Here is a 10869-nt window from a genome sequence, read left to right on the forward strand (position 1 = left end):
GCATCAGCGATGCACCCCACAAGATGCTGGGGGGTTGGGGAGCGGAGTGGCATGCCACCCCAGAGCTCCAGGCTGGGTCTGGGGCCCAGGCTGGCACGGGTCCCTCTCGCTCCCCCCCAGGTGCCCTCGGTGGCAGATCAGCCCTGGAAGGCTGCAGAGCCACGACAGGGGGAGCAGGGGTGTCTGACGGCTCCTCAGCCTCCTGATAGATATTCCTTTGCTGCTGCATGGAGAATCACTGCTGTCTTCATGTCAGAGTGCCCAGATTTTGCAACACCAGCTATGGATTTTTCCCTGCTGTACAGCTGGCCTGGCTGCTTGTCACTGTATTTTTGTAGTTTTGAGGTTTTTTTTACCAGGAATCTTTGAGCAAGTGGCAGAAGAGCTGCCAGGGATGCAGGGGTAGACCCGAGGATGAGAGCTCGCTGGCTGAGCCCGGCTGGTTGGGACAGCCACGGGGACTCGCTCCTGCAAAATGCACACAGGATCCCACGCTTCATCGCCTCCTTCCACCAACACTGCCATGTCAAGGGCACCCCTCCTTCTTCCATTGATTTACAGAGTTCAGGGCTTGTCTTTTTAGGTAGATTCAGGTACCAAGTGAGGACACATCTACCTTTTTCCAAAGTCTTGGAGTGTGGAAGAAGCTTTTGTGTCCCAAGAAAATACCCGCTGGTGGACAGCCCATGCTGGGATGCAGTGTGGCATCCAGGCAGAAGCCCTGTTTGCCTGGGCCCTGGAAGGAGCCTCCTGAAGACATTTCAGAAAAACATTTTTCTATTTTTAGTGGCCATAGCGCACAGAGCCAGGGAGTCAGTACGTGAGTCTGGAGCGCTGGCCCAGTCTCGTGCTGGAGACCAGGGCTAATGTGAAAAGCAGTCGTGCATCTCTGAGGATGCTCGGAGCAGCAGCAGGCTGCCCGGGGCTCATTAACTTCATCGAGTCACAGGAGCTCCTGGAGCAGAAAGGTATTTGGGCAACGGCCCACTGCCTGCTTTTGGTCTCCGCTCAGTCAGGCTCCAGTCGTGTTGGGACCAGGGTGCTTCTCTGATTTGCACCATATCTCTGATTTGTGCCTTGAGGGTCCAAAGCTCTCCATTCGCCTGCCTGTGCAAGAACACGACACAGCGGTCTGCGATGCTTTGCTGCTTTTGCCTATCTCTCCCTGATTAATGTGAAACCCAGCTTCATGAATCATTCATGAAGCTTTATTTAGTATAATGATTTCTGACATCCAGTGCCTGGGAATAGCATTTTGGGACAGACCGTTTGCGACCGGCAAACTCCAGAAATAATGAGCTGACTTTTATCCCATCTGAACCAGGAACGTACAGAAGGGGAGGGCGAGGGGCGAAGCAGCCGTGCCTCCTTTGGAGGGAATCACAGGTTGCTCTCTAATTAGCCAAATGTGTAAAAGCTAAATATTGACAGAGCTTTGCCGTTCCCTGTGTCTTGCAATCACATTGCATGTTATTAACCTACATAGTTGTCGGGGAAAGGAGCATCTGTGTGCGCCTTGGCACAGGCAGGGCTGAAGAGGCAGGAATTCCCCCATGCGATGCTGCTGGCACTGACAGGGAGCCGGTGCTGGGACCCGAAGGAGCTGAGAAATGTGTTCTCCTCCGCAGCTGGAGCCAGGCAATGGCAGGAGCTCGTCTGTGCTGCCCTAGAGCACAAATAGCCCACCCTCCTCTTCCACAGCACTCTGCTATGGGGAGGCACTGGCTTCAGCTGTGAGGGTCTCTCTGCAGGTGAGTGGCCTCCTTTGGGAGTGGGTGTGCAGGTACCCTGGTGCCTGTGCTGGTGGGTTTGGGGGTGATGGTGAGTTTATGACCCTGACCTTGCCGGGAGCGTGCATGTGGGCTGGGAGTTGGAATCTGTGCTGCAGTTTGGTGCCTGAGCAGGGGCTGTTGCAGGGCAGGTGCCTATGGGAGGTGCTTTCCTCCCTGCAAACTGCTTCGTGTGAGTCTTCAAGTGCTTTGCCAGCCTTTGCCAGAGCTGTAACTTGGATAACATCCCAGCTGCCTGGCTGAATGCAGACATCAGCCCGTCTGAGGGACTGCGGGTCTGGCCCTGGAGCCAAGCACTGGGGCACAGGAGAGGGAGTCCGGCCACCCCAGTCCTGCCTGCACTGCTGCCCAGCCTCCTGCTGAGCTCTCACACATGCCTGTGTGCAGCGTGGCTGACTGCAGAGGAAACAGGCTTCTGTCTCCTCCACTCTCCTTCTGCGTGGGGACAAGGGTGTGCTGGCATGCAGGGATCTCCCCAAGCCACAGGGTGCTGCCAGTCCTTCCTTTCCTTTTGGTTCCCTGACTCAGGGAAGTCCTGCCAGCATCTGACAGGCGTCCTGGCTGTGCAACCTTGCGTGCCTGCAGCAGAGAGCAGCCTGGCGAGGATTCCTGGTGGGATGAAGGGGGGATGGAGCCCAGCGGCTCGGCACAGCTCTGCTGCCTCTTGGCTGTCATGGGGCACGCAGAGCCGCTCCTGTGCCAGACCGAAGAGCTTTGTCACAAGCAGCTTGCGAGGCTTGGCAGCACTTTAGGTGGGGGAGAAATCACAGCAGGCTGCTCTGGCATCCCTCGACCATGGTCCCATCCCCTGCCAGACCCCGCTGCTCTAGGGCTCCCCACCATGCAGGGGGCTGGGTCCGGTGATGTGCCAGAGCCAGGCAGCAGGAACAGCTTCCACTCCGGCTGTCTCAAAGACTTCCCAGCAGCAGACACAGCCTGCCTACACCGTGCAGTCCTGGAGTGTGACTCCCCCTCTGCCCCCCCAGCACAGCGGGAGCTGGTGTGGTACGTTTCCTCTCAGTGTTTGGGGAGGGTGCAAGGGCACCGCGAACGGTTACTGGTGCATCCTGGCCAGGCAAGCCAAGGCATGTTCATGACAAGACTCCTGAGCAGGAAAAAAGGCATCCCTGTCTTCAGAAAGAAAGTGCTGGAGGGCATCAGCTGGAGTGGGACAGCTCTGGCCCAGAGTACCCCCTCCCTGTGGCTGGAGAGTGACTCGGTCCAGGTGAGGAGCTGAGTTTACATAAATCATCCCACTGAAGAAAGACTGAAGTCATACATCTGTTGACCTTCAGCAGTATAAGGGTGGCTTATTTTTCTGCAGTGGTGTGTGTATATATATTTCTTTTATGGTGGGGACCAGAACAGTATTGACTCCTTTTCCAACTTGAAATATTGCTGCTCCTCTGCAGAGGAGATGAGGGCTGTGCGTAGCACCCGACCATGGGCAGAGCTGCTGCCGAGTGGATCTGCTCAGCCCAGGGTATTTTCTCGTCTGGATTTGATGTTTGCTGCATCCTGCTGGGACTACAGCTTCCCACTTCTGGGCCAGGCTAGCTAAATAACCCTCTCTTTTCAAAGGTTTTCAAAGCTGTAGTAATTCTTATTAGGCTGGTTTGAATCATCTCTTGAAAAGGTCTCACATCACTCTTGAGCACCAAACTGTTCTGTATTCAGACCCTGATCACCCAGTCTCCTGAGCCAGAGCATAAAATATGCAGGGAGAAGGCTCCAAGAAAATATAAAAAAGATGTTCGGGTGTGCTGTGGGTGAGACTTTACTTCTCCATCATCTGCCCTGCCTCCATCTCTGAGTGGACCAAAGTGTATTTCTGTGTGGAGCGAGGCTGCCTCTGTGATGCCGGTGGCTCCCTGGGGAGCCCTTCTGGATCCCCTCCCCTGGGATGTCAGGGAGTGTTGGATGTTTCCTTTGGGACTGGTCCAAGAGTGACTGGCCCCAAAACCCCTGTTTTCAGGGAAGGTGGAGTAAGCCAGACCTGCCACATGCAAAAGAAGATGAACGGCTCCCTGTCCAGCAGCGGTGCTGCTGCTGTGACTTGCCCCAATGGATGTTTCTAACCCAAGCTGGGTCCTTGAGTGCAGCCTTTGCCCACGTTCCCCACACCAGACCTGGTGGGCTCATCCCAGGAGGAGGTCTCACAGTATCGAGTCCTGAGCTGTGGTAAGCCTCCAGGCAGAGAAAACAAACCCCGCCATCTCCAGGCTACTCTAGCCCCAGGAAAGCAGATGATATAGGAAGCACCAGCATGGAAACCTCTTTCTCCCTGGCAAAGGACTTGCTGCTTTTCCTGCTGTCTCACTGACACATACCTAGGGCACAGAGAGGAATTCCCTTCCTCCCCAGACACCTGGATCCAAAGGTTTTTCACTCAAAGCACGCTGCCAGGAGCTTACCACAATCAGCGACCCTGCCCTGTGCATATTTTTGTGCATTGCCCAGCTCCTCCCAGGTGGGCGCTGGCTGCGGTGGGGGGGGACGACACACACAGATGAGTCTAATCCCTGGTGATAGGAGCTCCTCAGTACAACTGGGTGTTGCTGGAAATGCTGTGCATGGTGGTAGGGACCTGTGCCCGGGGAGAGGAGGGCAGAGGATTTGTTGAGGCAGCTGCAGGTGGATGTACACAGTTGGTGCATTGCCTCAGGGATTTCTACCTTGCAGTGCCCGCAGACAGAAAGCAGCAGGGCTGAGGCAGACCAGATGTCACCATAGCATCCCCTGGCCCCAAAGTCATCTCCTCCTGCCTGCCCGGGGCCAGCAGCTTGGTGACAGAGGTGACACGGGCAACACTGACTCTGTCTGAGGGCGGGAGGAGGGACATCACATGGAGACCTGGAGGCACCAGGCAGCAGTTTCTGGGAGGGTGAAGCCCTCCTGGGCTGCTGCCTTGCCCTTTTCTCTGCAGAGGAGCTGCTGCACTGGGCACAGCAGCCGTTGGGCTGTGCGGGGCCATGAGCGCTGCCAGCCGAGAGACACCCCATGCCTGGAGCTCTGTGTTTAATCAAACCAATTAGCAATTTAATCTTGTTAACAAACCAAGATAATTGCAGCATTATCAAATTAGCCAGCTGTATGGAAATGCCTGCTTAATAGCTGATAATAGCTGGTCCTGATGGAGGAGAGAGGGCTGTGATCTGTGACTAATGACCGGCAGGAGGTGTAATCAGGCTTCTCTGTGCTCTGCCATGACACCAGCCCGAGCTGCTCCTGTGTGGGGATGGCTGGGGGAGCACTGGGGCTCTGCCCCTGCCACCCCATGGCTAGTGTGGCATGGTGCTTCCTGCTCAGAGGGGTGGGGTGGTGTAAGGGTGGCAGAGATTATTTTTTCCCTCCAGGCTGGACGCTGCACTGGTCAGAAGCAATGACTGATTTTACACTGAATTTGGCCGACGAGCTCCCAGCCCTCCCTTGACATGGTATGAGCTCTCCAGTTATCTCTGCCCTCCCTTGGCTGAGCTAAGCAGAGAGGTCATCTTTCACCACAGGACTTCTTCCTTCTCGCTCACTGAACAGTTTCTGAGTCTTTGCCTCCCTCCCTCCAGTTCCTCCACAGGGGTGGCCATGGAAGGACTCACTCCAGCAGGTGCTCTTCCCAGCCTTGGCCAGGGAGCTTTGCCTTGGGCAAAATCCCACAGCCAGAGGTTTTATCCTGCTGTATTTGTGGGTTTAAATATCTGACCAGTTCATGCTGCTCTCCAGATTGCCTTGCTCGTGCCTGGCAGTGGGGGTCATTAGGTCAGCCCTTGCGCAGCAGCAGCTCCCACTGCAGGCGCCTTCCAGGCAGTGCCTGCAGGATGCTCCTCCCGGGCAGGGAGGTGTGAAGGGCCGGGAGTTGGGCTGTTTGCAGGGTCTGCAGGTCAAAGGAGATGGAGGCAAAGTGCCTCCTCCCAGCCAGCCACCCAAATGCTCCTTTCCCCTTGTCATCCAGCACTCACTCATTTTCCTCTCTGTTCTCTCTAGTGCATACAGACAGACCAGGCTCCTCTCCCAGTCTGGCCTGGGTCTGCTTGTTGAGAATATGACGTGGCATCAGCCATGGGGTTGGGAAGGGGCTGGCAGGCCCTGTTTGCTGGGCATCAGCATGGGCTGGGGGATGCTCGGCCCCTGCAGCACATGGTGGCAAGGCCTGGCTCTGCTATTGCACCGGGCAGATGCTGGGCAGGTCCCTCAGGCTCCACACACTCTCTCCTGCTGATGTTTCTCAGCATTTGCTGAACTTTTGGCCCTGGCACTCAGCTGTACAAAATTTACAAGAACACCTTAGAGCTGTGGGTTTTTGCCCTGACTTGAGGCTTTCCCAGGAAATTTTCTTCATCTGAATTTTCCCCACCAGCTCAGGTTCAGTGAGAAGCTCATCACCACTTGGGGTTTGGGTCTATGTAACCCCCCTCATCTGCCCTCCAGATGTGCCCCAAGTGGGGTACCCACAGGGAGGCTCTCCCTCCTGCATCCCCCCAGACAGGCAGGGTCAGTCCCCTTCCACAGCCCCATCCAGCTTGGGGTGTGCCTGGGGGGACAGTGTCCTGTCATGTTTCACTCCAGCCCCTTCCCATTGCCCTCTCCTCCTGGGGTCTGTATGCCTCTGGATGGATTTGCTCCCCCAAGCCAGACCCTAACCACACTCTGGGTGTGCAGCTGGACTGTTTTAATCCTCTTCCCCAGACAGAAATTCTTGGGTGAAAGCAGCAGTGGAAGCAGCATGTGCTAGGATGGGCCTAGAGAGAGGCAGGAGAAGGTGGGGAAAGGAGTCAACCATTATGAGCATCCCTGGGACAAGATCTTTTATTTTTTAAAGCAGCAGTGGGGAAGCAAAGGGAGAGGACGAGCAGGTGGCATGTAGCACCATGCGGCAGCTCTCAGTGGGGTGGTTCTGGAGTCGAGGTGGTCTCTGAGCATGGGCTGGTGGCTGTCCCGGTCCTCCCAGGAGCCAGGGTCGGGCAGGACAAGGTTTAGCAGTGGCGTGGGCAGCTGGCTGGTGCTGGGGTGGCACAGGGATGCTGAGAAGGCCCTCGGTCTGTCCTGGGAGCTGGAGCTCACGCTGAAGAAAGGGAGATGAAGCAGTGAGGATGAGTCTGGTGCTCAGAGTAACCCCAGCCCACATGTTCAGTCATCAATCACTCCACCAGACTGACAGTGGAGGGCTCTGGCAGCCGGACACAGCTCCCTGCCCAGAGCCACCATCACCGTATCCCCCCTCTGCTACCCGGGGAGGTGGGTGCAGGAGGGGGCCTCCCGAGACCCTACCGTAGGAGATGGGGATGGCAGGTGGGCGCGAGATGCATCTCCTCCCGCAGAAGGACGGGCAGCACTTCTTTCCACGCGGACACTGCCAGTTGGTGTAGCACTTGTTGGGTGGGTTGACCATCGCACAGGTGATGTGGACGGGTGGGCAGGACCAGGCGCTGCCTGCAAGAGGAGGGAGTTGTTTGCTCCAGGCTGCCAGCAGCTGAGGGGCCTTGGGGAGATTCTCCCCAGCAAATGCTCCCCTCCTCTCCCCTCCATCCCACAGGATCTCTGCAAACACAGCTCCTTCCCAGACCTTTTTCTTTTCCTCCCCGTACCTCATCCTAGGACATCTCATACCTGTCGGCAGCTCTGTCCAGAGGATGAGCATCCCCACCAGGAGAAGGGCGGCCACTGACTTCATGCTGCTGTTTCCCTGAGAGGTGCGAGCCTGGAGAGCTTGGAGGATGCTGACATTTAAACCCTTGGGGAGGATGGGGGTGGGGAATGGGGCTGGGCATGTGTCAATGTTTGTATCTTTTTCCTCTGCCATTGCATTGTGTTTTCTGGAAGCCTGGGGTTTCTGAGGTTGCACAAGATACAAATGAGATTGTTCAATTGCTCAAAAAGTAGTTATTCCATTGCACAACTGTCCTCTGCAGCCACACCTGGGGCTGAGGGACAAGCCGAGGGGAGATGGTCCAAGGCATCATCCCCAAGCAGGCTGGAGGTGGTGGAGCTGCTTTCTCCTGGGCAGGTATGCTTCTCCAGGAGAAACCATTGTGGTGACCATGCTGTGTTCCCTTCTGGGGGCCCATTATGTGGGGTTCCTTCTGTACCTTGCTTACACATGGACCTGCAAACCAAACCTTACAGCATGATCCAGATCAGCGTGGGGCTGCCTGTGCCTTCCCAGGCATGATCCTTTGTGATTTTCCCAGAGGAAACCTGCCCCAGGCCCAAACCCTCCTGGCTCCTGTCCCACTGGTGGCATAAGCTAGTGTGGGGAAAGCAGCTTTGGCTTAGCCTTCCCAAGCTCTGTGGGGGGTCACCTGAACCCCAGCATCTTTTCTGGGTGGCTGCTGCCATGCAGGAAGCAGGTTGGTGCTGGAAGAAAGCGGCTGGCTTCACTGGGGTACAAGCATTAGCTCCGTACAGCCCTGTCATCAGCCAAACAGCCCTGGTGTGACTGAGCCCGAACTCCTGATGGTTGTAGGGCTAAGGGGCTGTAGTCCTTACTCAGAGAGCAAAGATCTCACCAGCCTTCAGGCCTCCATCTTCTTCCTCACAAGGAGATTGTACCCCACCTCTGGGCAAAGCTGTTTTCTTTAGGTGCTCTTGGGCAATGGGAAATTGCTCCATTTCTCACCAGTGGGTCAATGTCCTCCTCACCTTGTGTAACAAGTTCCTGGAGCCTTTTCTTGGGATTTCTGGGGCTGGCAGGAACCCAAACTCTGCTGGTAACAGGCGTTGGGAATGCCCCAGGAGGGGAAGGCACCCCACAGCCAAACACCCCGTGCTCCTGCAAAGACCAGTCTGGGACAGCCCCTGATTTTGCAGCTGGGCAGGGCAAGGAGCAGCAAAAGCCCAGGCATTACCCTTACGTGCTCCGTGCAGCCCCCGAGCCCCCCGCCATTGCTCTACGCCAGCCGCTGGAGCCCCCCGCTTTCCATCCAGGGCATGGTGGGCATCTCACTGCACCCTTTCCTGTTCAGACTTCCCTTCTCATGTCTTGATGTGCCACATTAATTGGACTTTATTAACTTACTGGATATCTGTTAATTATTGTCCAATTTTCGTAATGATTCTGTGGCTGCATTTAGGTCTTTGTAAAGTCATTTATTAAATAACTGGGAGAGCATTTAGCCAACCCAAACAGACTTTCTGGGCTGTGCACCAACAGTTTAGCACTTTTAATGAGAAATACAAGCATTGGATTAATTTTTAAGCAATCCTTTGGTGTTCAGCTGCTGCTGGAGCTGGATAGGACAGTGCTGTGCTCCCAGCTGGTGCCAGGCTCTGGGTGAGGTTGTGCTTGGGGCTACACCTCCAAGAGAGGAGAAAACACCAAGGAGTAAGGCTTGGATTCAGCTGCAGAGAAGCTGGGGGGAAAAAAATCCATCTGAAGGTCTTTTGATAGTGCTTTATCCATAGCAAATCCATAGGGGAGAAGTCTAAAATCTACTTCTATTGCAAATTCCCATGGAATAACCCAGCCCTCGGCATTTCTGTGCACAGGACCACCTGCCGTCCCTGTACTGCACTCTGCCACATGTGCAGCACCCATTGCCCCAGGCTCCCACAGAGCCATCCCCATCCCACACTGCTCAAACTCTTCTCCATGACAAGCACTTTGTGAGCCTCCTCCAGAGGCAGCAAGGCCTGAGCTTGCAATGCCAAGGATGCTGCCAGCTGATGCTGCAATTTCCCAGCCAGGCCAGGGCTCTCCAGTTTGTATTTCCTGGGGGTGGCAGGGAGGGAGGCCAGCAGCCCCGGGTCCCCCAGCTCGGGGCTTGACTATGCAGAGTGCACAAAGCACCCCACAAAGCCGCCCTTGTGCCCTGTCAGGCGATGCAATGCCTTCAGCCTGACACCCAGCTCCATCCATCAGGTCATGGCTGAGGATGCTCCGCTCGCCCCCAGGCCAGGTCCACCGCCTCGGGGTGCCTGGGAGAAGGGGGTGCCCCCAGCCCAGCACACCCTCATTAGCACTGGTGTCTGGTGCCATCTAGTGAAAAGCCATTAATGAGGCTCTGCAGGACCATGCAGACACGGCCGTGCTCCCAGATGCGATCCCACAGCCTGTCCTGGGGATGCTTTCCTGAAAACCCCACCTCAGCTGATGCCCAGCTCCTGCTGCTCTTGCCCCTGCCTCCCGCCTCCCCTCTCACACCTCCCCACCGACACTTTGCCATCCCCGAGGCCAGGCGGTGCTGCCAGCCTTCACCGAGCCTCTCTGTCTCACTGCCAGCCCAGCTCCACTTTGTCTACAAATTCCCTTAATATTTGCCAAAATTATGTTGGGCCAACTGAGACTTAATCATGCCCTCCGGGAATGCCATTATCTACTCTAATCAAGCCTGTTATTAAATGCCAAACTCAGCTAATTTATTCTTCCCCCCCCCCCCCTTTTTTTTTTTATTTTCCCCACAGTTACTCTGCATTTTTTAGGGAGCTGCTTACAAAGCAGGGAAGTCCCAGCCCCCCATTTTGGGGTTGCAGAACACTGCTGTGGCTTGTTGGTTACTGTGCTCTTGTAGCAATAGGGTCTGGCTCGGATGTGGCTTGTGACCATCAGCACCTTCCTAACCACCCCCCTGCCCCAGGCTGTCTGCTGGGCTGTGGGGTAGGTGAGAGGGATAGGGGCCTGGGGGGGTGGATGGATGGGATATGGGGCTGGCAGGTGGGATGCAGGGCTGACAGGAGGGCCAGCTGGGATATGTGCAGAGCTAATCAGTAGTGCTTCATTTGCTGGCCCAGCAAACAGATATAATGAGGCTACAAATGCCCCAGTCCATGCCCACTGGGACAAGAGCCCTGCTCACAAGCCATCAAACCCTGACGCCCAACTAGGAAACCACTGCTTTTGATGGCATGTGAAAAAAGCTACTCCTCGCCTCATAAGGCGAATACCTGAGCACTTCCCAGCTCCTCTCCCTGGAGCCATCCCAGCAAGCCCCACACCCCAGCCCAGACCTGCTTTCAGCCTCCTGCTTACTGGCTCCAAACCCCAGCCTCAAGCACATGAAGCCTCACCACATCCCAGCTCCAGTCCCCTAGGACAGGAGTCCCATGGAGCAAAGCACTCCTGAAGGTGGGACCAGCAGGATGTGTG

General features: G+C 55.9%; 1 protein-coding gene across 1 annotated transcript; it reads right to left on the reverse strand.

Moving 5' to 3' along the window:
- Positions 1–6577: 6577 nt before the first annotated feature.
- Positions 6578–7516, reverse strand: LOC141951604 (caltrin-like protein 2). Its single transcript, XM_074888095.1, has 3 exons — positions 7395–7516; positions 7056–7217; positions 6578–6849 (listed from the first exon to the last, which is right to left on the reverse strand). Exons 1-3 carry the CDS (start codon positions 7456–7458, stop codon positions 6845–6847), a joined length of 231 nt encoding a protein of 76 aa, XP_074744196.1. The 5' UTR covers positions 7459–7516; the 3' UTR covers positions 6578–6844.
- Positions 7517–10869: the final 3353 nt, after the last annotated feature.

The sequence above is a fragment of the Strix uralensis genome, chromosome 18, assembly GCF_047716275.1.
Source record: "Strix uralensis isolate ZFMK-TIS-50842 chromosome 18, bStrUra1, whole genome shotgun sequence".
Classification (NCBI taxonomy): domain Eukaryota; kingdom Metazoa; phylum Chordata; class Aves; order Strigiformes; family Strigidae; genus Strix; species Strix uralensis.

What these genes read in the sequence shown, in the direction of transcription:
- LOC141951604 (XM_074888095.1), bottom strand. Translation starts at nt 7,458, where the DNA reads ATGAAGTCAGTGGCCGCCCTTCTCCTGGTGGGGATGCTCATCCTCTGG. An exon ending in CTGGACAGAGCTGCCGACAG is followed by an intron (nt 7,218 to 7,394) that starts GTATGAGATGTC and finishes CTCCTCTTGCAG; the next exon opens with GCAGCGCCTGGTCCTGCCCA.